At 47.6% G+C, this 25,981-nt stretch overlaps 1 protein-coding gene across 1 annotated transcript in view; it reads left to right on the forward strand.

The window, feature by feature from the left end:
- The first annotated feature begins 3,710 nt into the window (after window positions 1–3,710).
- The window catches only part of LOC138521943 (prostate stem cell antigen-like), an 80,958-nt gene continuing 58,687 nt past the window's right edge, over window positions 3,711–25,981 (forward strand). The window contains exon 1 of the mRNA XM_069635114.1: window positions 3,711–3,906. Coding sequence (XP_069491215.1) covers window positions 3,855–3,906 — 52 coding nt within the window. The 5' untranslated portion in view covers window positions 3,711–3,854. The remainder of the gene's footprint in view (window positions 3,907–25,981) is intronic.

The following is a 25,981-nucleotide window of genomic DNA, read 5'->3' on the forward strand; positions in this document are numbered from 1 at the left end:
GCACTCAATCAGTCATGCATGTGCCTGAGAGATCTTTTTCTCATTGGGTGTGTGCAGGTCTTGCATCAGTTGAGTATACACATGAGAGATCTTGGGTGTGTTTTGGCCTTCTGTCAGTTGGGTATGTACATAAGAGGCATTTGGTTAGTTGAGTGTGCAAGTCTTCAGTCAGTCACCTATGTCCAAGAGAGGTTGGTGGTTGGTTGGTGTTTTTTTTGGGTTGCTTCCGATGTGAATATTGTATGCTCCCCATTTCCTGTGTGAATGGCCTATGCGTGTCGCTTCCTGTGTAAATAGCCTGTGCTCCACATTTCCTGTGTGAACTCTGTGAATAGCCTGTGCTCATTGCTTCTTTAGAAAACAACCTACGATCTCCATTACTGGTGTCAATAGCCTATTGTCATTGTTTTCTGTGTGAGTTGCCTATGCTCCATTTTCTGTGTGAATAGTCTACGCTCAACATTTCTTGTGTGCATCACCTCCCCTCCCCATTCCGGCGTGAATAGCTTATGCTCACTGTTTCCTTCGAGAACAGACTACACTCCCCTTTCCATCTCTGATGTCTATTCTCATTGTCTCCTGTGTGAGTAGCCTATGCTCATTGTTTCCTGTGAAAGCAGTCTGCACTCCTCATATTCTGTGTGAATAGTTTTTGCAGCTGTTTACTATGTAAATAGATTATGCTCACCATTTGCTGTGTGAATAGCCTTTGCTTGTTGCCCCCTGTATGGATACTGTACGCTACCGATTTCCTGTCAAATAGCCAATACTCATTGTTTCCTGTGAGAATAGCCTACGCTCCCCATTTCCGGTGTCAATAGCCTATTCTCATTGTTTCCTGAGTGAGTAGAGTATGCTCGCCATTTCCTGTGTGAGTAGTCTATGCACACCATTTTCTGTGTGAATAGCTTATGCTTGCAGTTTCCTATGTGAACAGCCTATTCTCATTAGGGTAGCCTATGCTCCCATTATCTGTGTGAATTGCTTATGTGTGCGTCTTCCTGTGTGAATAGAATATGCTTGTATTGTCCCTGTGAGAGTAGCCTATGCTCCCATTTTGTGTGTGAATTGCTTATGTGTGCCTTTTCCTTTATGAATAGACAATGTTTATATTGTCCCTGTGAGAGTAGCCTACCCTCCCATTTTCTGTGTGAGTAGTCCCCGCTCCCCATTTTCTGTGTGAATTGCTTATGTGTGTCTTTTCCTGTGTGAATAGACTATGCTTGTATTTACCCTGTGTGAGTAGTCCCCGATCCCCATTTTCTGTGTGAATTGCTTATGTGTGCCTTTTCCTGTGTGAGTAGACTGTGCTTGTATTTTCCTTGTGTGAGTAGACTGTGCTTGTATTTTCCCCCTCTGTGAGTAGACTGTGCTTGTATTTTCCCCCGCTGTGAGTAGACTGTGCTTGTATTTTCCCCGTGTGAGTAGACTGTGCTTGTATTGTCCCTGTGTGAGTAGACTGTGCTTGTATTTTCCCTGTGTGAGTAGACTGTGCTTGTATTTTCCCCCTCTGTGAGTAGACTGTGCATGTATTTTCCCCCGCTGTGAGTAGACTGTGCTTGTATTTTCCCCGTGTGAGTAGACTGTGCTTGTATTGTCCCTGTGTGAGTAGACTGTGCTTGTATTTTCCCTGTGTGAGTAGACTGTGCTTGTATTTTTCCCCTCTGTGAGTAGACTGTGCTTGTATTTTCCCTGTGTGTGTAGACTGTGCTTGTATTGTCCCTATGTGAGTAGACTGCTTGTATTTCCCCTGTGTGAGTAGACTGTGCTTGTATTTTCCCCCTCTGTGAGTAGACTGTGCTTGTATTTTCCCTGTGTGAGTAGACTGTGCTTGTATTGTCCCTGTGGGAGTAGACTGTGCCTGTATTTTCACTGTGTGAGCAGACTGTGCTTGTACTTCCCCTGTGTGAGCAGACTGTGCTTGTCATTTCCTCTTTACTGTACTCCAGCCCTTTACTTTGTCTCTTGAATAAGGACTCGTTTGGGCATTTTCCATACATGCACCCAACAGAGAAATGAAGACAGCTTCATAGTCTCTGTGATCTGAAACATGCCTGCTTCTAGGCGCATCGGGCACACAGGAGCACTCTGCGAAAGAGACAGGATTAAAAGCCAAACTGTGTGATCTTTGATTTGCGCGGATCAGTGTTCCTAATATCCCCAAACTCCAGGACCACAAAAAGCAACTGCCGTGAACTGTGCGTTCTGTACGCGAATGGCGGAATCAGTTGTGGGTGCAACAAAATTATTTATATAGCTGGTCAGATAGCACAGTGAGCTCAGCACTCACCCCTGATATCAGTGTGCAGCCTGCTGTGGCAGGCTCGAATCCCTGCAGGGTCCACTCAGCCTTTCATCCTTCCAAGGTTGATAAATTGATCACCTCTGTGAAATAATAACGCCACCTGTTATTTCAGCGCTCTGAGGGCCATGGGTGTGTAGTGCGGATCGATGTGATCACTGCGCCACCCCTAATGTCGACTTCCATTATGGAACATAGATCCCTGTGCCCTGCATCCCCTTACCCACTTCTGTGTGTGCTGCCATCTCCCCTCTACCCCTGCGGCGTCACTTCTCTCCCACTAACGTGGGTCAGAACTGGCACTGCAGAGTCCTTTTTTCTGTTTTGTTTTTGTTTTCACTTTATTGTCCCCCGCTACCATCTAATGGAAGAGGCGGACACCCCCGCAACCCTGACCCCCATTACACCAACCAAAGGGAGCGGGGGACACCCCCGCAACCTCTGATCCCAATTAACCCGACTAAGGTGAGTGGGGGACACCCCGCAACCTCTGCTCCCCTTAGTCGGCGTAATGGGCGTCGGGATTTTTGTTCTGCGCCGAGGCGCAGTATTTGTAATGCCGCCACAATCGTGGCGACATTTTGGTAGCTTTCCGTGTAGCGCTATATAAGAAATACATTACTATTATTTCTTTAGGGGGCTAAAGGGCCCTTAATCTGGGTAGTGTTTTTTATGTAGTTTGTTACGCGAACCTTCCCAGTTAAGTTATTGGAAATTGGGTCTGCCACATGTCAGAAATCAGGCATCCACTGCAGTTTTTTCCCTCTTCTACCGAATGGGGTAAAGGTTCCTTGCGCGCTGGCCCTCTGACGCGACAAGCTTCCGAAGGGGCCGCGTCGTCTCTGCTGGTAGTACCACATCATCGGCATACGCCAAGGTGCTCATATACCTGTTCCCGGCTCTTGGAGTGTCTGGTGTGAGGGTGTCCAGATCCTGGAAGAGGGAATTTACAAAAAAGTGGGGTTGCAAATCTCATCCCTGCCCCAAATCCTGCCATGGACCCAGGGTGTTGGGCACCTGGGAAATTGAATTTTCCATTCTTCTCTTAAACAAATTCACACTGTTGGCTCTTAACTCATTAATCCCACACGGGAAAGAGGTGGATGCAGAAGAGCGCGCGTGCCATAGTTGGAGAAGACAGGGCAGGGCGGTCGTGTTGACGTTGGCCTCTCCCTCTTGGCCAAGACGATTGTCCACCAGGTTTCTGTGGTTTTGCTCATCCTTCTCGTGAGCCAAGTTCTGGGGATGATCTGCTTTGTTTTTCTTTCATCCAAATGTTTTTCTTTCGCTTGGCCTACTCCACTCCCTGGAGAAACCCCCACAACCCACCCCCGCACAGCTGCCAGATTTCCTGGTATTAAGAAGAACCCCTATCTCCCCTTTGAGTATAAATACCAACGCCCAGTTTGGAGCTCTCATCCTGTCCGCAGCTGTGCCAGAGAAGATCACCAGGGCTCTGCTTGCCAACCACTGCCATCTTCTCTAAAGGAGGGGAGGACACCTCAACGAGGGGCATCAGGGCACCCAACGCCCACGAGGAGAGCGGGGGAAAATGAAGGGCATGTTGGTCATCGCCTTTCTGGCGCTGTTGAGTTTCTCTTTGGGTAAGAACGACGCAAATACCACTCTCGTCGCCATCATCTGTGTTAGCGTCCGATAGGGTTTTGGGGATTTTTTGGCGAGGTGAATGAAAAGAAGTCCCAATGGCTGTTTAATCATCAGCAATGAAATAAAACAGGTCTCTCAGAACTCGAGAGCACCTACATAATGGCTGCTTATCCCTGATCAGACAACCCTGTAAAGTTGATCCAACAATCTTCACTATCAATCGCTATCAATTACCACCAATTGATCTGAAACGGATATGCATTGGGGCAGTGGGAGAAACTGGGCATGGTGGGGGTTTCCTCGATCGGTTCCCCTTCTATGAAGGCCTAATTGGAACATGTCAGAGGTCCGAGATTGCAGGAGCCGTGGTCTCCATAGTACGCCATGCTTGCAGGGACCGTGGTCTCCATAGTTTGCCGAGCTTGCAGGGGACGTGGTCTTCATAGTGCGCCGTGCTTGCAGGGGCCGTGTTCTCCATAGTATGCCGTGCTTGCAGGGGCCGTTGTCTCCATAGTACGCCGTGCTTGCAGGGGCCGTGTTCTCCATAGTATGCCATGCTTGCAGGGGCCGTTGTCTCCATAGTACGCCGTGCTTGCAGGAGCCGTGGTCTCCATAGTACGCCGGCTTGCAGGAGCCGTGGTCTCCATAGTACGCCGTGCTTGCAGGAGCCGTGGTCTCCATAGTGCGTAGATAAGAGAAAAGATGAGCAAGGCCTTCAACCCCTTCAGGGGTATAAATGCAGCTGAGGGGGGATATGAGGATAACATTGAAATATCCCAGGAATACACTGAGTCCAGGAGGGAGAAGAGGATATATGCGAGAGACTTTGAAATACCTACTCTCCCCTGCTGACCCGTCCTTTCTCGGCATTGTGCACCTGGGTAGCCTCTGACTTTGGGGCCCATGTACCTGCTCACCCTGCCACCCACCCGCACTGCCTCCGGGCCCCCCCTTGCACTGGGGTCTATATCTGTAACCCGGCAGTTCCCCACTTTTTGTCTGCACTTATCTGACATACCCTGTCTGTTGCCTTAAACCTAGCACTTGCCACTTGCTGGCTGCACTAGCACTGGTTTCTGCTTTTATTATTTATTTTATTGATTGATTTATTTTGATTCTTTTTCCTCAGCACTTTCCACTTCTCCCCACCCCCATGCACATTCCCCTCCCCCCCTCTCCCATGCACTTGCGTGTTCTCAATGTCACTGGGCCTAGTAAGATCTTTGTCTTTGTTCTCCCCTGTTCCGATCCCTCGCCTCATCGCGCTCTGAAACACTTGTGTATGAGCGCGATAGAAATAAAATATCAATATCAATACTCCAGGGGTATACATACAGCAGATACGTAGTAGCGCGGATATGGCGGAGACTTCTCAATGCCTCCTCCTGGAGCAGAAACGCAGGTGAAGGGAGATATGAGGGGGAGACGTCTAAATACCTCCTCCTGAAGCAGAAATAACATGCGATTGAAAGGGGAGATAGGAAAGAGATTTTTAGATAACCCCCCCAGGGGCATAAATACAGCAGATGACTAAGATGGGAGAGACACTTTTAGACATCTCAACGGAGGGAGGTGCGAGAGAAGTTGACATATCTCACGAGTACGCATTCACTAGAAGAAGCAGTGAGGTGTCAGAGTACCATTTAAATACCTCAAGCAGTGAGGTGTCAGAGTACCATTTAAATACCTCAAGCAGTGAGATGTCAGAGCACCATTTAAATACCTCAAGCAGTGAGATGTCAGAGTACCATTTAGATACCTCAAGGCTAGATACAGAGAAGAGAAGTGTTGGGGAAGTAGTCTATAAACAAGGAGAGTCGCTTGGGTGGATATTGGGCGGAGAGAGAGGTTTGGTGATTGGTGAGTGTTCAAGAAAAGAGATTCTGATGAGGTTGTATTTAGTTGTGTGCACTGAAGGTCTTCGGGTAGTCAGTGTTTGCAGGTGGTCTCTTAGTTGTGTGCAGTGAAGGTCTTCGGTTAGTCAGTGTTTGCAGGTGGTCTCTTAGTTGTATGCAGTGAAGGTCTTCGGTTAGTCAGTGTTTGCAGGTGGTCTCTTAGTTGTATGCAGTGATGGTCTTCGGTTAGTCAGTGTTTGCAGGTCGTCTCTTCGTTGTGTGCAGTGAAGGTCTTCGGTTAGTCAGTGTTTGCAGGTGGTCTCTTAGTTGTGTGCAGTGAAGGTCTTCGGTTAGTCAGTGTTTGCAGGTGGACTCTTAGTTGTGTGCAGTGAAGGTCTTCGGTTAATCAGTGTTTGCAGGTGGTCTCTTAGTTGTGTGCAGTGAAGGTCTTCGGTTAGTCAGTGTGTGCAGGTGGTCTCTTAGTTGTATGCAGTGAAGGTCTTCGGTTAGTCAGTGTTTGCAGGTGGTCTCTTAGTTGTGTGCAGTGAAGGTCTTCGGTTAGTTAGTGTTTGCAGGTGGTCTCTTAGTTGTGTGCAGTGAAGGTCTTCGGTTAGTCAGTGTTTGCAGGTGGTCTCTTAGTTGTGTGCAGTGATGGTCTTCGGTTAGTCAGTGTTTGCAGGTGGTCTCTTAGTTGTATGCAGTGAAGGTATTCGGTTAGTCAGTGTTTGCAGGTGTCCTTTAGTTGTGTGCAAGGGAGCCCGTTCGTTTTTCAAGTGTCTGCAGGTGTTTCCTTGGTCGGGTGGGTGCAGGGAAGATAATTAGAAGTCTGGGCTGTTCAGTGCTTTGTTAGTTGTGTGTGTGGGGTGGACGTTTTTGGTTTTGGGTGTGTGCAAGTGTTACATTTATTGGTTGTGTAGAGGCCTTCAGTCGACTCTCACAGGCCTTGAGGTAGTTGGTAATGTGTAGAAAAGGTCTCTGGGTGTCTGTGGATTTCAAGTTAGTTTAATACATGTAGGGGAGAGAGAGAGAGAGAGAGAGAGAGAGAGAGAGAGAGAGAGAGAGAGAGAGAGAGAGAGAGAGAGAGAGAGAGAGAGAGAGAGAGAGAGAGAGAGAGAGAGAGAGAGAGAGAGTGTGTGTGTGTGTGTGTGTGTGTGTGTGTGTGTGTGTGTGTGTGTGTGTGTGTGTGTGTGTGTGTGTGTGTGTGTGTGTGTGTGTGTGTGTGTGTGTGTGTGTGTGTGTGTGTGTGTGTGTGTGTGTGTGTGTGTGTGTGTGTGTGTGTGTGTGTGTGTGTGTGTGTGTGTGTGTGTGTGTGTGTGTGTGTGTGTGTGTGTGTGTGTGTGTAGGTCTGTGGCTGGCAGAGTCAGTGCAGGTCTTCCGTATGTAGTATCCATGGTTTTTCAGCTGTCGGGTGTGTGCGAGTCTGCTTTGTTGGGTGTGTACCTGGAAGGCCTTGAATTAGTTGAGTGTAGGTGGATGTTTTGTTGATCGGTGGTGTGCCAAGGTTCAGTTAGCCGAGTGCAGGGGGTCTTTGGTTGGTCAGAGGTGAGCAAGCGAAGCTATTGGCAATTGCGCTGTGTGCAGGACCTTGGATTGTCAGGTGTGTGCTGCTCTTTGGCTAGTCAGGTGGTTAACAGTGTTCAGCTACTCCGGTTGTGCAGTTGTCGGTTGCTCACATGTGTTAGTCTTCTGGGTGCATCCATTGGCGGTCATTGGTCAGTAGGGTCTGAAGGTCTTCATTTGCTTCCATCTGTGCAGGTCTTTGGTTAGGTGATCGTGGGTTTGTTGGGAGTGTGTGTAGTTCTTTCTCCAGTTAGACCGATTAATTCAGGGTAGCGTTTGGTTAGTGTGGTGTCAACTTCACAGCTATTTTCAGGTTATCGTGGGGTGTTCTATGGTAGGTCAGGTATTTGCATGACTTTACTTTGTCAGGTGTGTGAGTTTTCATTTGGTTGTGTGTACAGGTCATAAATGAGCAGGGATTGTGCAGGTATCTGGTAATTCTGCTCTGTGTACATTTTCTCTTACATACGTGCAAGCACTCAATCAGTCAAGTATGTGCCTGAGAGGTCTGTCTCTAATTGGGTGTGTGCATTTGGTTAGTTGAGTGTGACAGGTCTTCAGTCACTTGGATGTGTGTATGGGATTTCATTGGTTAGCTGGGTGTGACAGGTCTTCAGTCACTTGGATGTGTGTATGGGATTTCATTGGTTAGCTGGGTGTGACAGGTCTTCAGTCACTTGGATGTGTGTATGGGATTTCATTGGTTAGCTGGGTGTGACAGGTCTTCAGTCACTTGGATGTGTGTATGGGATTTCATTGGTTAGTTGCGTGTGAGTGGTCTTCAGTCACTTGGATGTGTGTATGGGATTTCATTGGTTAGCTGGGTGTGGCAGGTCTTCAGTCACTTGGATGTGTGTATGGGATTTCATTGGTTAGCTGGGTGTGACAGGTCTTCAGTCACTTGGATGTGTGTATGGGATTTCATTGGTTAGCTGGGTGTGGCAGGTCTTCAGTCACTTGGATGTGTGTATGGGATTTCATTGGTTAGCTGGGTGTGGCAGGTCTTCAGTCACTTGGATGTGTGTATGGGATTTCATTGGTTAGTTGCGTGTGAGAGGTCTTCAGTCACTTGGATGTGTTTATGGGATTTCATTGGTTAGCTGGGTGTGACAGGTCTTCAGTCACTTGGATGTGTGTATGGGATTTCATTGGTTAGCTGGGTGTGGCAGGTCTTCAGTCACTTGGATGTGTGTATGGGATTTCATTGGTTAGCTGGGTGTGGCAGGTCTTCAGTCACTTGGATGTGTGTATGGGATTTCATTGGTTAGCTGGGTGTGGCAGGTCTTCGGTCACTTGGATGTGTGTATGGGATTTCATTGGTTAGTTGCGTGTGAGAGGTATTCGGTCACTTGGATGTGTGTATGGGATTTCATTGGTTAGCTGGGTGTGACAGGTCTTCGGTCACTTGGATGTGTGTGTGGGATTTCATTGGTTAGCTGGGTGTGGCAGGTATTCGGTCACTTGGATGTGTGTATGTGATTTCATTGGTTAGCTGGGTGTGGCAGGTCTTCGGTCACTTGGATGTGTGTATGGGATTTCATTGGTTAGCTGGGTGTGGCAGGTCTTCGGTCACTTGGATGTGTGTATGGGATTTCATTGGTTAGCTGGGTGTGGCAGGTCTTCGGTCACTTGGATGTGTGTATGGGATTTCATTGGTTAGCTGGGTGTGGCAGGTCTTCGGTCACTTGGATGTGTGTATGGGATTTCATTGGTTAGCTTGGTGTGGCAGGTCTTCGGTCACTTGGATGTGTGTATGGGATTTCATTGGTTAGCTGGGTGTGGCAGATCTTCAGTCACTTGGATGTGTGTATGGGATTTCATTGGTTAGCTGGGTGTGGCAGGTCTTCAGGCACTTGGATGTGCGTATGGGATTTCATTGGTTAGCTGGGCGTGACAGGTATTCAGTCACTTGGATGTGTGTATGGGATTTCATTGGTTAGCTGGGCGTGGCAGGTCTTCAGTCACTTGGATGTGTGTATGGGATTTCATTGGTTAGTTGAGTGTAAGAGGTCTTCAGTCACTTGGATGTGTGTATGGGATTTCATTGGTTAGCTGGGTGTGACAGGTCTTCAGTCACGTGGATGTGTGTATGGGATTTCATTGGTTAGCTGGGTGTGACAGGTCTTCAGTCACTTGGATGTGTGTATGGGATTTCATTGGTTAGCTGCGTGTGACAGGTCTTCAGTCACTTGGATGTGTGTATGGGATTTCATTGGTTAGCTGGGTGTGGCAGGTCTTCGGTCACTTGGATGTGTGTATGGGATTTCATTGGTTAGCTGGGTGTGGCAGGTCTTCGGTCACTTGGATGTGTGTATGGGATTTCATTGGTTAGCTGGGTGTGGCAGGTCTTCGGTCACTTGGATGTGTGTATGGGATTTCATTGGTTAGCTTGGTGTGGCAGGTCTTCGGTCACTTGGATGTGTGTATGGGATTTCATTGGTTAGTTGAGTGTGACCGGTCTTCAGTCACTCGGATGTGTATATGGGGGTGTGCAGTTATAATGTCGACTGCAAAAAGTCGAATGACAAAAATGTCGAAAAAAAATGGCAGAATTTTTTTTTCAGAATATGTCATTTTTTATTTTACATGTTTTTTTGCTTTTGTGCGTTTAAAAAAGGGGTTTAAAAAAAAGTAAAGAAAAGGAGGGGTTGGGGGGGAACCCCCCCCCCCCCATTTCGAACAGAAAATGAAAAAAAGGACATTCAAAATTTTTTATTTCGGCCATTTTTTTTCGGCATTTTGAATTTCGACATTTTGTAATTCGACATTATCACTATAAACAAAAATATGGGATTTCATTGGTTAGCTGGGCGTGGCAGTTCTTCAGTCAGTCTGATGTGTGCATTAGAGACGATTAGTTAGTTGCCTGTGTGCAGGTCTTCAGTCAGTTGGGTGTGTGGATTAACGTTTTTTGGTTAGATGGGTGTGTGTGTGCAAGTCTTCAGTCAGTCACTTAGTCCAAGAGAGGTTGATGGTTGGCTGGTGGTTGGTTTGGTGTGTTCAGGTCTTCAGTCACTTGGATATGTCTATGAGACTCCTTTGGTTAATTTGTTGGGTGTGGCGGTCTTCAGTTAGTTGGGTATGTGCATGAGAGGTCTTTGGTTAGATAGATGGGTCTGTGCAAGTACTCCGTCAATTGGTTTTCGACATGAGAGGTTTATGATTAGGTGTATATGTGTGTGTGCGCGCGCACAAGTCTTCAGTTAGTTGGTTATGTGCATGATAGGTATTTGGTTAGTTGGGTCTTTTCAGGTCTTTAGTCAGTTCGCTGTACATGAGAGATCTACAGGCTGGGACTGGCCTATAGGGCAACAGGGCAATGCCCGAATAGAAAACGCAAAATGTGGTGTGGGCCTGTATTTTTGGTCAAAGTGGTCCAGTTTGATGAGTTACGTCACTGTGCGGCTAGTAGTTTTCACCAATGTTGCTGAATACATATTGTCTACATTGCACAATTTACATTGCATTCAATCAAAAACCTACCCCTGAGATACTACTCAAACAGTCGGTCACTAAAGGAATGAATTGGCATGTGCAACTGTGCGCCACATTTTCATTGGTGCCCGAGACAATTGTATGCCCCAGTCCGACCCTGGAGGTCTTTGGTTAGTTTGGTGTGTGCAGGTCTTCGGTCAGTTGGATATGTCTATGAGACTCCTTTGGTTAATTTGTTGGGTGTGGCAGGTCTTCAGTTAGTTGGGTATGCACATGAGAGGTCTTTGGTTAGTTGTGTGTGTTTGTGTGTGTGTGTGTGTGTGTGGGTGTGTGTAAGTCTTCAGTCAGTCACCTATGTCCAAGAGACGTTGGTGGTTGGCTGGGTGTGTTCAGGTCTTCAGTCACTTGGATAGGTCTATGAGATTTCTTTCATCAGCTGGGTGTGTGCAGGTCTTCAGTCAGTTGGGTATGTGCATGAGAGGATTTTGGTCAGATAGATGTGTACAGGTCTTCAGTCAGTTGGGTATGTGCATTAGAGGTTTTTGGTTAGATGTGTGTGTATGTGTAAGTCTACAGTTAGTTACTTATGTCCAAGAAAGGTTTTTGGTAAGTCAGTTGTGTACAGGTCTTCAGTCAGTTGGATATGTGCGTGAGAGGGCTTTGGTTGGATGCATGTTTGCGGGTCTTTACTTAGTTGGGTATGTGTGTGAGAGGGTTTTGGATAGACGGGTGTGTGTGTGTGTGTGTGTGTGTGTGTGTGTGCAAGTCTTCAGTCAGTTACTTATGTCCAAGAAAGGTTTTTGGTTAGTTGGTTGTATACAGGTCTTCAGTCAGTTGGGCATGTACGTGAGAGGTTTTTGGTTAGATGGGTGTGTGCAGGTCTTCAGTCAGTGTGAGAGGTTTTTGGTTAGATGGGTGTGTTCGTGCAAGTCTTCAGTCAGTTACTCATGTTCAAGCAAGGTTTTTGGTTAGTTGGTTGCGTGCAGGTGTTTAGTCAGTTGGGTATGTGCGTGCAAGGTTTTTGGTTAGAAGGGTTGTGCCGGTTTTCAGTAAGTTGGGTATCGGTGTGAGAGGTTTTCGGTTAGATGGGTGTGTATATGCAACTCATCAGTCAGTCACTTATGTCCAAGAGAGGTTTTTGGTTATTGGTTGTGTGCAGGTGTTCAGTCGGTCGGGTATGTGTGAGAGAGGTTTTTGGTTAGATGGGTGTGTGTGGGTGAGTGTGTGTGCAAGTCTTCAGTCAGTCACTTATGTGCAACAGAGGTTTTTGGTTATTGGTTGTGTGCAGGTGTTCAGTCAGTTGGGTATGTGTGGGAGAGATTTCTGGTTAGATGGGTGTGTGCAGGTCTTCAGTCAGTTGGGTATGTGTGGGAGAGGTTTTTGGTTAGATGGGTGTGTGCAGGTCTTCAGTCAGTTGGGTATGTGTGTGAGAGGTTTTTGGTTAGATGGGTGTTTGCGTGCAGGTCTTCAGTCAGTTGGATATGTGCATTAGAGGTTTTTGGTTAGATGGGGGTGTGTTTGAGTGTGTGTGCAAGTCTTCAGTCAGTTACTTATGTCCAAGAAAGGTTTTTGGTTATTGGGCATGTGTGGGTCTTCAGTCAGTTGGGTATGTGTGTGAGAGTTATTTGGTTAGATGGATTTGTGCAGGTCTTCAGTCAGTTGGGTATGTGTGTGAGAGATTTCTGGTTAGATGGATGTGTGCAGGTCTTCAGTCAGTTGTGTAAGTGTGTGAGAGGTTTTTGCTTAGATAGATGTGTGCAGGTCTTCAGTCAGTTGGGTATGTGTGTGAGAGGTTTTTGGTTGGATGGATATGTGCAGGTATTCAGTCAGTTGGGGTTTTTGGTTAGATGGATGTGTGCAGGTCTTCAGCCAGTTGGGTATGTGTGTGAGAGATATTTGGTTAGATGGATGTTTGCAGGTCTTGTGTCAGTTGGGTATGTTTGTGAGAGTTTTTTGGTTAGATGGATGTGTGCAGGTCTTGTGTCAGTTGGGTATGTTTGTGAGAGTTTTTTTGGTTAGATAGATGTGTGCAGGTCTTCAGTCAGTTGGGTATGTGTGTGAGAGGTTTTTGCTTAGATAGATGTGTGCAGGTCTTCAGTCAGTTGGGTATGTGTGTGAGAGGTTTTTGGTTAGATGGATGTGTGCAGGTCTTCAGTCAGTTGGGGTTTTTGGTTAGATGGATGTGTGCAGGTCTTCAGTCAGTTGGGGTTTTTGGTTAGATGGATGTGTGCAGGTCTTCAGTCAGTTGGGGTTTTTGGTTCAATGGATTTGTGCAGGTCTTCAGTCAGTTGGGTATGTGCATGAGAGTGTTTTGGTTAGATGGGTGTCTATTGAAGTCTTTGGTCAGACATGTATGTCCAAGACAGGTTTTTGGCTGGTTGGGTGTGTGTCTGTCTTCGGTTAGACTGATATGCGCATGAGAAGTTTCGGTTCTCCATTTCCCGATGCTAACCCCTCAAAGTCTGAAGTCCTTTTCCTCCTCTGCCTCAAATGGCAACCCCAATCCTCCAATCCCAAACCTAATTTACTTCTGACCTCCTTCCATCTTCCACCAATGCTCGCACCATCGGGATCCTTTTTGACATCAAAGTCAAACTACATCACAGTATTACTGGCATCAATGCCGCCACAGCTTCCTTAACACCAGGAAGATCCATACACACTTCGCCCACCACTCTGCTGCTACTCCCATCTCCACCCTTATTATCAGCAAACTCGACTACTGCTCTGGTCTACTCATGAGTATCCCTCTCTCCTCTTTCGCTCTACTCGATAAAGTGCTCCGCTTTGCCACACACACACACCCTCTGCAACCTACCGAGATGTTTCCCCACCTAGATGCCCAGCCACTGTGCTGGGTGGCCTCTATGCAGGACCCCAGCCTTTTTTACACTCATTGCTTATTACGGAAGTTTCACATTTTCCATGTATGAAAAATGAGTATTGCGGCCCTGCTGCACACATTCTACTGATCTCACACAACCACCGCACCACGCCTAGCATTAGAATGTAGCTACACAGCGCACAAACCGCACTGGCTGCACACATACTGAGTGCACCCAAGCACTATATGCTAGCCTACTTTCTCCACTGTCCTGGACCACGGTCCCTGAGGGCGTTCAACCCACAGCGCTTTGAGATGATACCAACGGTATATAAGGCAATATACAAATGCATAATAACATAACATATATGACCGGCGCAAGATGAAAATGAGGCATAGAATGGACAGTAATGAAGCAACATGTAGGCCATGTGAACTGATTGGGTAATCAAGCTTTATTGCAGTAACACAATAGTTCAAAGTAGGCAAATATAAGTGAGTATTTTTCTGTTCTATGTCTTAACTAAGCAAAGAAAGTAAGCCAGAGTGAAAGGGATCCAGCCTTTTTAAAGTCGAAAACCTGCAGCAGACATTTTTTACCACATCTGTTTCACCGAATGTTTGCCGCAAAATGCTGGAGGTATTAATAACAATTCGCATTTATACAGCGCTACAAACATTCAGGTATCTGAGCGCGGAAGGATGAAAGGCTGAGTTTGGCACTGGGGGATTCGAACCTGTGTCCGCAAGGCCAAAAAACGAGCGCTCTACTCACTTTGCTATTTGACAAGCTAAGTAGGTTGGTGTGAGGCAACATGGGATAGAGAGAGGGTGGTGGGTGAGCAGTGGGTGGGCATGTGGGCGCCCCCTGTATTTCCCAGCAAAAGAATACATGAAAAATATGCGGTAAAAACACTGTGAGAAAATGTGCGGTAAAAACCCATGGAGCCCAGGGAGTATGCCTACTGTCAAGGCGCTATATTCTTCAACACCAGGACAGACCAATCATGTACGAGTGTCAAGAAGGAGTGAAAACCTGGAACTGGAAGCAGAGAAGAGAGGAAAGGGAAGTATATCTGATTAATACTCCCCACAGAGTAACAGTGTAAGAACACTGGGGGGGAGAGTAAAGAGAAGCATATTTGATTATTACTCCCCACAGAGTAACAGTGTAAGAACACTGGGGCGGGGGGAGGAAAGAGAAGCATATCTGATTAATACTCCCCACAGAGTAACAGTGTAAGAACACTGGGGGGGAGAGTAAAGAGAAGCATATTTGATTATTACTCCCCACAGAGTAACAGTGTAAGAACACTGGGGCGGGGGGAGGAAAGAGAAGCGTATCTGATTATTACTCCCCACAGAGTAACAGTGTAAGAACACTGGGGCGGGGGAGGAAAGAGAAGCATATCTGATTATTACTACCCACAGAGTAACAGTGTAAGAACACTGGGGTGGGGGAGAGAAGCATATCTGATTATTACTCCCCACAGAGTAACAGTGTAAGGACACTGGGGGGGAGAGGAAAGAGAAGCATATCTGATTATTACTCCCCACAGTGTAAATGTATAAGAACACTGGGGGGGGAGAGAAGCATATCTGATTATTACTCCCCACAGAGTAACAGTGCAAGAACACTGGGCGGGGGGAGGAAAGAGAAGCGTATCTGATTATTACTCCCCACAGAGTAACAGTGTAAGAACACTGGGGCGGGGGAGGAAAGAGAAGCATATCTGATTATTACTACCCACAGAGTAACAGTGTAAGAACACTGGGGTGGGGGAGAGAAGCATATCTGATTATTACTCCCCACAGAGTAACAGTGTAAGGACACTGGGGGGGAGAGGAAAGAGAAGCATATCTGATTATTACTCCCCACAGTGTAAATGTATAAGAACACTGGGGGGGGGAGAGAAGCATATCTGATTATTACTCCCCACAGAGTAACAGTGCAAGAACACTGGGGGGGGAAGCATATCTGATTATTACTCCCCACAGAGTAACAGTGTAAGAACACTGGGGGGGGGAAAGAGAAGCATATCTGATTATTACTCCCCACAGAGTAACAGTGTAAGAACACTGGGGTGGGGGAGAGAAGCATATCTGATTATTACTACCCACAGAGTAACAGTGTAAGAACACTGGGGTGGGGGAGAGAAGCATATCTGATTATTACTCCCCACAGAGTAACAGTGTAAGGACACTGGGGGGGAGAGGAAAGAGAAGCATATCTGATTATTACTCCCCACAGTGTAAATGTATAAGAACACTGGGGGGGAGAGAAGCATATCTGATTATTACTCCCCACAGAGTAACAGTGCAAGAACACTGGGGGGGGAAGCATATCTGATTATTACTCCCCACAGAGTAACAGTGTAAGAACACTGGGGGGGGGAAGAGAAGCATATCTGATTATTACTCCCCACAGAGTAACAGTGTAAGAATACTGGGGGGAGAGGAAAGAGAAGCATATCTGATTATTACTCCCCACAGAGTAACAGTGTAAGAATACTGGGGGGGAGAGGAAAGAGAAGCATATCTGATTATTACTCCCCACAGAGTAACAGTGCAAGAACACTGGGGGGGGAGCATATCTGATGACTATTCCCCACAGAGTAACAGTGCAAGAACACTGGGGTGGGGGGAGGAAAGAGAAGCATATCTGAGGGGTGGGGGGGTGAGAGAGGAAAGGGAAGCATATCTGAAAGAGAGCGGCGCTAGGGGGCGTCTTCAGGGTTAGCCAGAAAGCTCAGAGGTCTGGCAGCACTTGAGGCGAGGACCCGCAACGTACAGTCAGTTCCTTTAAAAAAACAAAATTTTAAGCACCCTTAACACATGTGTGTCTACTACATGGGTGCTAAAGGGGTGGTCCGAGGCAGGGCAAGGGGGAGGGGGCGCCGGCCCAAGCACAACTCAGAATGTAGGCATAAACCAGTGAATATAGCGGAGCAGGACATTTTGGCGCTGCCAGTTTGGCGCGGGCCGATCTGGCGCGGACATTTTGCTGAAGGAGCCGGTTTGGCACTGCCTGTTCGGCGCGGCCACTTCGCCGCATTTTTTATTAACATTGCCCTTTTCACAGTGCACTTTTAATAAAATAAAAATATATATATTGAACTAGGGCGCGAACCCTGGCCTGCAGGGCTGGGTGATTGATGAGTTAACCACAAGGCCATAGAACTCAATGTGGCTTGCACCAGTTACTGATATTAAGCTATACGAGCGTTCCTAATAGCCCACCTTCACATAAGTAACTGGTTTAACTGCAACCAATAAGATCTCCATAGCCCAGTGGTTAGCTCTTCAGGCTCGCATCCCTGCAGGCAAGGGTTCAAGAGAACATCAATATTTCATTTATTTCTTATTCAAAAATGGTGCTGGTGCCAAAACATGTACCTTTCGTAGTCCCTGTTGGGCTCGGTCACCAGCCTCTTGTTCAAAGCTGCGATCAGTGCTGGAAAATCGGGCTGTTCGGCAGTTGGAATGGTTTTGATGAGTGTCTTGATCTCATTTCCAGCGAGGTTAAGGAGCATGCTGCCTAATCTCGGAGAGGCTTCTCCACCAGCAGCTGCGATAAAGTTATTAAAATCCTCCAGCCATTCGATCCACCTCGGACCCTTGTCAGCCTGGGGGGTCATTGAGAAAGGAGGTGGCATTCGCCAGGCAGTGGCTGTAGTGTTCATGATGGGGCTGGGGGAGCTTGGGCCTCTTGTAGTGGTGAGGAACTCATCCTGGCTGAAAATGCTGGGATCAGTGCACCTCTCCTGGTTTGGGCAGCTGGTTTTGCCACTTTGTCGGTATGTGTTGCTGCACAGTGGATGCTGTGCCACTCAGCCAGCGCTTGCTGGTGATGGCTCCCTTGTGAGTTAAAAAAAAAAGTTTCTTTAACGTGCACATGGATTGAATAGTGCTGGTAATGTCTTGTGATATGGGGCAGGGCGGGAATGCACGTTGTCCTCTGTATACTGTATACTGTATACCCCCGCGGTCTTCTGGGGATGCTGGCTGGGATCAGAAGCGTCGGAAGGCACCTCAGAGCGCGATCGCGAGGTATACTGAGTATGCAAAACTGACAATTCCAAGAGCCTCGGCGGCGGCACAGCTCAGCAGGGTGTTGTTGCTTACGGGCGTCACATAGAACCGGGCTTTGATCTGCGAGCCCTCATACTCCACCTTCGCCATGAAGGCACCGTCCAGCGGTATTGGTTCCAATCCTCCAAACGCAAATATGCAGGCTCTCGGCATGAGTAGCTTTGGGGGCAAGTCGAGGGCATCATAGTGCCCCTAGGCCATCACATTGACCAAGGCTTCCGTGTCCACCAGCACCGGGACCGGCGAGTGATTGACCTCCACCACACACCTCGGTTGCCTCCTGTTCTTCCCCTTCAGGATCTCCACACTGGAAACAAAGAAAATGTTTTCTTTCTCTTCCTCCTCGCAAAGCCCGGTTCTATGTGACGCCCATAAGCAACAACACTCTGCTGAGCTGTGCCGCCGCCAAGGCTCTTGGAATTGTCAGTTTCGCATACTCAGTATACCTCGAGGACATCAATGATCTGCTCGACAAGTATGCCGCCCTCTTCAATGGCATTGGAAGGATGACCGGTGACCCGGTGAGGTTGCACATCGATGACTCTGTGCAGCCCATCGCCCTGAAACACCGCAGGGTACCGCGTTTCATCTGAGGGAGCAGGTTGATAAGGAGCTGGACAACCTGGTGAATCTCGACATCATCGAGAAGGTGGAGGGCCTGACCCCCTGGGTGTCCCCGATTGTTGTGGCTAGGAAGCCCAAACAACCTGACTCTGTCCGGATCTGTGTAGATGTGAGACTGCCCAACAAGGCCATTAAGACGGAGTGGCATCTCACCCCCACTATCGATGACATTATTGCGGAAGTACAAGGGGCTCGGTTCTTTTCCAAACTAGACCTCCGAGCGGGCTATCATCAGGTCGTCCTCCATCCTGAGTCCAGGTATATCACCACATTCACCACTCACCGAGGACTATACCGGTATAAGAGACTGAGCTTCGGGGTGTCATCGGCTGCAGAGGTCTTTCAGAATATTTTTCGGGGCGCCCTCGCAGATCTGGAGGGTGTCCTAAACATCAGCGATGACATTTTGGTGTTCGCAAAGACCGAGGTGGACCATCTGAGAAAGCTGGGGAAGACCTTTGAGAGGCTGCAATCGCTAGGCCTCACACTTCACAGGGACAAATGTGAGTTCCTGCGCCCTTCCATCGAATTCTTCAGTTTTGTCTTCAAGGAGGGGGGGTGTCGCCGGACCCGAGGAAAGTCCAGGATATTAAGAAGGCACAGCCCCCCGAGTCGGTGTCTGACGTGAGGAGCTTCCTCGGCATGGTAACCTACTGTGGGCGTTTCATCCAAAATCTCGCCTCTAGGTCTGAACCACTCAGGGCTCTGACGAAGAAGGAGTCAGCCTGGCACTGGGGCCCGCTCGAGCAAGCGGCCTTTGAGGACATCAAGAGCGCCCTGACAGCTGAGGACACCATGGCGTTCTTCGACCCGGCGCTGACGTCAGAGATCGTTGTGGACGCCAGTCCATAAGGCCTGGGTGCCGTGCTGACCCAGGTGGACCGGGACGGGAGTATCCGGCCAGTGGCCTACACTAGCAAAGCGCTCTCCGAAACTGAACAAAGATACTCACAGATTGAGCGTGAGGCGCTGGCGGTCCTCTGGGGCTGCAGACATTTTCGGCTCTATGTCTTGGGGCATCCAGTGACGGTGGTGACAGACCACAAGCCCCTGCTTCCCATTCTGGCAGGGTTATCCTCGAAACCACCGGCTAGAATCGAGAGGTGGATGCTCGCTCTTCTTGAGTATGGGGTCACCCTGGTGTATCGGCCAGGGGCCAATAATGCGGCAGACTATCTCTCCAGACATCCAGGAGTGGGTGGGGGAGATGAGTATGACACCTGTGCGGAGGAGGCCGATGATCACGTCCGAATGGTGGTGGAGGCAGCCACGCCGAATGCAATGCCCCTGTCAGAACTGGAGGCGGCAGCTGCCAAGGACGAGTGCTTCCAGATCCTAAAGCACTCCATGCAGCAGGGCTCCTGGAAGTCTGTCCTGGAAGCTTTGGCGGGACGGACCCAGGAGGCCAAGACAGGACTTGAGCAACTATGGAAGGTCAAGGAGGAATTGTCCTTCTCAGCGTCGGGCCTGCTGCTCCGAGGTACCCGGATAGTGGTTCCCCAGTCCAAAGTAAAGGATGTGATCACCTTGGCCCACCATGGACACCAGGGCACCACAAAGACCAAGGCCAGGCTACGGCTGAAGGTCTGGGTCCCCGAGCTTGAGCGGAGAGTCGATGACTTCATAGCGGCCTGTGTATGGTGCCAGGCGGCATCTCCTCTACAGCGAGAGCCGGCCATCGAAGCAATGCCCCGAGGCACGCAACCCTGGGAGGTCGTCCATGCAGACTTTGGGTCAACGTCCATAGGCACCCATTTCCTTGTAATCGTTGACGAATATTCACAGTATCCGGAGGTGGAGTTTGTCGAGTCGGTGGCCTTCGAGCACGTGGTCGTGGCTGTGGAGAAAGTGTTTGTGGCCTATGGGTTCCCCCACACCTTGTGCTCAGACAACGGGTCGCCGTTCCAGAGTGAGCGGTTCTCTGAACTCATGGAGAGCTGCGGGGTCCAGCATAGGAAGGTGTCCCCGTTGTGGCCCAGGGCAAATGGAGATGCTGAGAGACCGATGCGGACGCTCAACAAGACATTCAGGATCGCCCAGGGACAAGGACAGCCACTCCAACAAGCCCTATACCAGTTCCTGCGGGTGTACCGCACCACCCCACATGCGTCTACGAGGGTGGCTCCGGCTGAGGCCCTGTTCAAGCGCTGCCCCAGGGGTCTACTACCCGAGGTCGGGGAGAAGGAGCCCGGGGTGATTGACAATGAACAGGTCGAGGTAGACCGGTGGGTGAGGATTGAACAGGAGAACCTGCGAAGGGGTCTCCACCCCCAGTGGCTCGGGTCGGGGGACGAAGTCCTCATCCATAATCGACACCCCCATGGAAAGCTCTTGCTCCCCTATGAGCCGGAGCCATTGGACGTTGTGGCTGTAAAGGGGTCCATGGTGACGGCCTCTGATGGAAGATCTGCCGTCACCTGGAATGTCAGCTTCTTTAAGAAACTGGGTGATCCAAGAACTGAACCGCCGCGGGAGCCGGACTTAATGGAGGTACCGGAAGACGGAGGAGTTTCCTCCAGCACACCTGGGTCCCCTGACCACGGGGGGCGTCTGCAGAAGGACTTCCCGTGCCGGAGGTAAGCGGGAGGTACCCCCAGAGGGCTGGGCGAGGGAAACCCACTTACCTCAGTGAATACGTGCTGGGACAGTTGGTTGGTCAACCTGAGTGAGGGGATCCGGGTCGCTGACATTAAAGGGGTTTTAGGCAAGTGTGGCGTGAAATGTAATAGTTAATTGTTTTAGTGGTTTGCAGTGTATATTAAAAGAATGTGTGTGTCCTCCCGAAAAAGGAGGAGTGTGGCGCTGCCCGTGATGGGACGCGCACGCGGCAGCGTGACGTTGCACGCCGCCGCATGCTGTATAAATAAACAGGGTTTTCCTGGCCGCGGCAGAGCGACCGGGAAGCCCGAACTGTAAGGATGGGGGCTAACGGGACCACATGGGGGCCAGGACACACCCCCAACAAGGAGGAGGAGGACCTCAACAAGTTGAAACAACCTCATCGCCAGTTGTTGGGCCCTCAAGGCCTGGATAAATAAATGGAGGACACGTCGAGAACAGTATAACGGTCTGCTTTATTTAATATATAGGAAGGAAGTAACTTTCTCTCCCTTCGCCTCCTCCCTCTATCTACGCCATGACCCACGTGGCTTCATCCACGTGGGTAAGTCTCTTTCTTAATGAGACCGTACCCCTTAACAGAGGTGAAGTTCAAGCGCTCCAATCAATATATCGATGACTGATAATAACGTGGAATACGCTTGGCAGGGCTCCATATAGAAAATAATGGAGTCATGGTGTCAAATGATCGGTAATCACTGTAGAATGCGGTGTAGTCCCCTTTGAACTCAATGGGCCTCATTACACGGTAGGCAGTAAACCACGATGCTATTAGCACCATGGTTGCCGCCGGTACCATACCGGTACCACAATGGAGAAAAGGGGAATTACCACCCCATTCCGAGGTTGACGGGGCGGTAAATCCCCCTTTCTCCATGGCCCTTCCCCATTCCCATTTTTGCCCCATAGCGCTCAATGGGAATGGGGAAGGGGCTAATTACGGTACCGCAAATTGCGGTACCATAATTAGCACCATGGTCCCTTTGCGGGTCCCAACTTTAACGGCTGGTCTACACCAGCCGTTAAGGTTGGGTCCCGCAAAGGGACCTCGTAGTAAAGCGGTAAGGGTTTACCGGTACCGGTGCCCTTACCAGTACCGGTAAACCCTTACAGCCTACCGTGTAATGAGGCCCATTAGGCCAGTATCGTATGTAGTGAGGTGCTTTCATTATGAAAGTAAAAGTATTATCCTAGTCCCTCGTGTAGCATGTAGCTAGAGTCTGCATGAGGCTTGTCCTGCAGGACGTTGTGTGCATGTTCCCACTCACTCAGACTCAGTCACACCCACGGGTATGCCAACAGTGTGCCCACGATGCCACTTTGGTCAATTTTCCACTCAGTGGCAACCGTAAGTCCAAGATGCAGGATCTTCAGATAGTGTCCTGCCAGCTTCTAAGTAAGAATTTTGAACCCAATCCATATTCTAGTATTTCAGAAACCAGTAGATATGGACCTTTTTTTTACCAGCATTTTTAAAAAAAAGTATCACAAACTTCTCTACATGGATCTGGATGATTCCAAACCAGCTTGTTTTCCACTGTTAGTCCTCATCTGTACAGATTGCAGTCTTTATAACGAATGAAAAAATAACGAGTGTTGTCCATATTTTCATTCTTTTTTTTAATTGTGATTTAGTTTAATAAAAACACTTTTTACACTTAAGAATACTAGACCACTTCAAACCAGTCACTTAACTGCTGTCTCTCAGGTTAGTTATTGGTCGATCTTACACTTTGGAGAGAAATCCAGCTGATCCTTCTTTGCCGGTGTTATGATTTCCTTTAATTTGATCTCTCGCTGATACCTTGAGGTGTGATTCCTGGCCGATGTTCTTTTATGTTGTTATTTCTTGATCTTTCATAAGTCTATCTAGCAGGCTTATTCCTGCACATTCAAATCTTGGATTTCTTCGTTGTAGGAATTCACTCCACCAATCTGCATTCGTGTTTGACTTGAATTGCTATAGATATCTGTTTAAAAATGCTGTTCTGTCTGATGTTCCTGCTGTGCACTCCAGTACCAGATGCTTCACCGTTTCCCGGTTTCCCCGAGTGTTACAGAATCTGCATTGGCCCTTATTCACTCCCATGTGTCCTCTAGAATGTCAGTACTCATTTGTAAGATACACATTGGGCCTCATTACGACCCAGGCGGTAAGTTACCGCCTGGGTCGTACCTTTACCACCATGGCGTAAACTACGTTTACGCCATGGTGGTTGGCGGACTTACCGCCCCATTCCGAGGTTGGCGGGCGGTAAGTCCCCAATCCCCATTTACCCTTCCCCATTCCCATTTTTGCCCCATAGGGCATAATGGGAGTGGGGAAGGCGTTAATTACGCCACCGTAAATTACGGTGGCGTAATTAACATCAAGGTCCCTTAGCGCCATGGATTTTAACACCTGCTAAAAGCAGGTGTTAAAACCTCCATGGCGCTAAGGGACCTCGGAATCAGGCGGTAAGGGTCGGCGCTGTTTACGCCGCCGTAAACCCCTTACCGCCTGAGTCGTAATGAGGCCCATTTAGTCTTATCTGTAACGGTATCCGCTTAATTTTTGGAAAACATATTTTCGAAATGCCATTTTGTAGAAAGAAAATGCAGAAACAAAAATGTTTAATGTTTATTTTTTATTTTATATGGTTTTTTTGGTTTCGTTAGTAAAAAAAAGTGTCAATAAAAAAAACGGGTTTGGGGGAACCCCCCCATGTAAAAAATAAAATTAAAAAAAACATTTCAAAAAAAGAAATCACCAAAATGGCATTCGAAAATATGGCATTCGAAAATATGGCATTCGAAAATGTCACTATAAACCATCTGTAACATCTTGTCACAGTGGTGTTTACTGGGAAATTTCATCGAATATTCTGGTATTGTGTCTCTTTTTTGATGCTCATTTGCCCCATTTTGTTGCGATTTATAGGCTAGCTTTGTTGCTCAGGTGTTCATCCAATCTTCCCTTTTTAACTTTCTTTTACTTTCTCCGGATTCGTGATTAGTTCTTCTATTGATGAGTCCAGCTATACCAGATGTTTCCATTTTTCCTTCTAGCTATTTAATAACACAGCACTCTTTCCTTTCCCAGTTGTTGTTACTATTTTATAACGATCACCGGCTCCGTCAGTGTGATTATCCTCAGTAAGGCAAGTGACGTCCATTTTACTACGGAGTACAGAGACTGTAGGCCTAACTCAGCTCTTATTGCGGCCATTGGGAGACACCTTGGAAGTTTTAGAATTGGTTTCCAAAACATACTTTCAAGCGTTGTCCATGTTCTCCATGATAAGTTAAGGCCTGTTCCCCTCCATACGTCAGGATGGGTATGACTTTCTGGATGTAAAAGCACCACAATGGTGTTAATGAGAACTTTCCAAATTGTCCATTCAATGTCGCTCCTTGTGAACACGGCATTTTTACTTTTGAATGAAGGTCTTTTTCCCAATTCTGTTCAGCAATTCAGGACTTGAATTTTACACCCAGATAGTGGACCGTTTTCACTTTTTCTAGTTTATCTTGCCCAATTTGCCACCTGAAATCCTTCGCTTTTGCCTTATGTTTGTCTCCAATTGTCATACTTTTAGATGTATTGGTATTTATGACAAGGTCGTTGTTCTGCATATATTCTTGAAGTTTATCCAGCAGATGTTGTAACCCAATTTGCGTCAGGTCTACCAGGACCAGATGATCGGCGTAAGATAACACCAATATCTCTCTGTTGTTAATTGTCGGTGGGTAATGCTTTGTTTGTCTCAATGCGTCTGGCAGATCTGCAATATCTAGCTTAAAGAGGGTCGCTGCAAGTGGGCAGCCTTGCTTTACACCTCTTATAGTGCTAATTGCTGCAGTTAAAGCCCCTTCATGATTTATTCTTACTCGCGTTGTTGTATACTCATGTAGGGCTTTAATAGGTTGCAGGATCTCTTCAGGACAGTTCAATTTCTGTAGTTTCAGCCATAGTTTTTGTCGGTTCACCCCATCAAAAGTTTGCCTTAAGTCTGTAAAGGCTAGATGTAATTTGCCTTTTGCTCGTGTGGAATTCAGCTTCAGCATTGATAGGATGAAAAACTTTAGCTCTGTCCCTGTACCCTTCGTAAATCCAGTTTGTTGTGGTTCGGCGATCATTGTTTTTTCTGCCCACTTTGGAAGACTAGTCTGTGGTATTGATGCAAACAATTTTCCAGTTACACCAAGTAACGCTATCAGCCGAAAGTTTGATTGATCTTCTCGTTGACCTTTTTTAAAAATAGGGACAGTGAAAGTTGATGTCCAAGATGCTGGTAATGATCTACATTCCTCAATTTTCTTGAGAATTATTGTGATCAACGATGCCCAAGTTTTCAGTTCTTTTTTTAGTTCCAGATTTGTTAGCCCATCGGGACCCGGCCGTGGGTGAGTTTTTGAGCTCTTTATCATTCTTTCGATTTGTCCACCCTCTACGTTCAAGGCCCATTGATCTTTTGTGTTGTTATTTGGTTCAATTGTTAACTTATCCGTACTACCAAAAACTTCAGAATAGTGGTTGATCCATTTCATTTCAGACACTTCACTCTTTAGGCAACTCTGTTGATTTAGAGTTAGATTATTTATAATTATCCACATATCTCTTGTTGTCGCTTTAGCCATTATTCTCAACATCATTTCCCCTTGTTCTCGATCTCGCTGTTGTCTGAACACAATCAGCCAATTTTTATAGTATTGCTTCCTTGTTTTAGTTTGACGTGTTTGTTCTAAGCTATTCCCATTTCTTTTTCTTATTTGATTATTTCCCGTCTTAGGTGCTTCCTTCTTTTAACCACCACGTTACTATATTGATTGTTTGGCTCTAATAGGGAGAGCTTCATTACCGTTTTTGTAACTTTGTAGGCCTTTGATAGGGAGTCATAGAAGGTGTCGGTTGTTCCACTCCTTATTTGATCGCAGTATTTGTTTGTTATTGCTGGGATGTCTGATTTTCTTAACCTCAGTCAGTTTCCTACATAATTTGGTTCTAGTGGATCTGATTTGTCACCTGTGTTTTTACCCTTGTCCCCGGTCCAGGTTACCCTCAGTATGTTGTGATCACTTGCGCTTTGGGGAAACACTTCG

This window comes from Ambystoma mexicanum, chromosome 13, assembly GCF_040938575.1.
Source record: "Ambystoma mexicanum isolate Mex_15411 chromosome 13, UKY_AmexF1_1, whole genome shotgun sequence".
Classification (NCBI taxonomy): Eukaryota; Metazoa; Chordata; class Amphibia; order Caudata; family Ambystomatidae; genus Ambystoma; species Ambystoma mexicanum.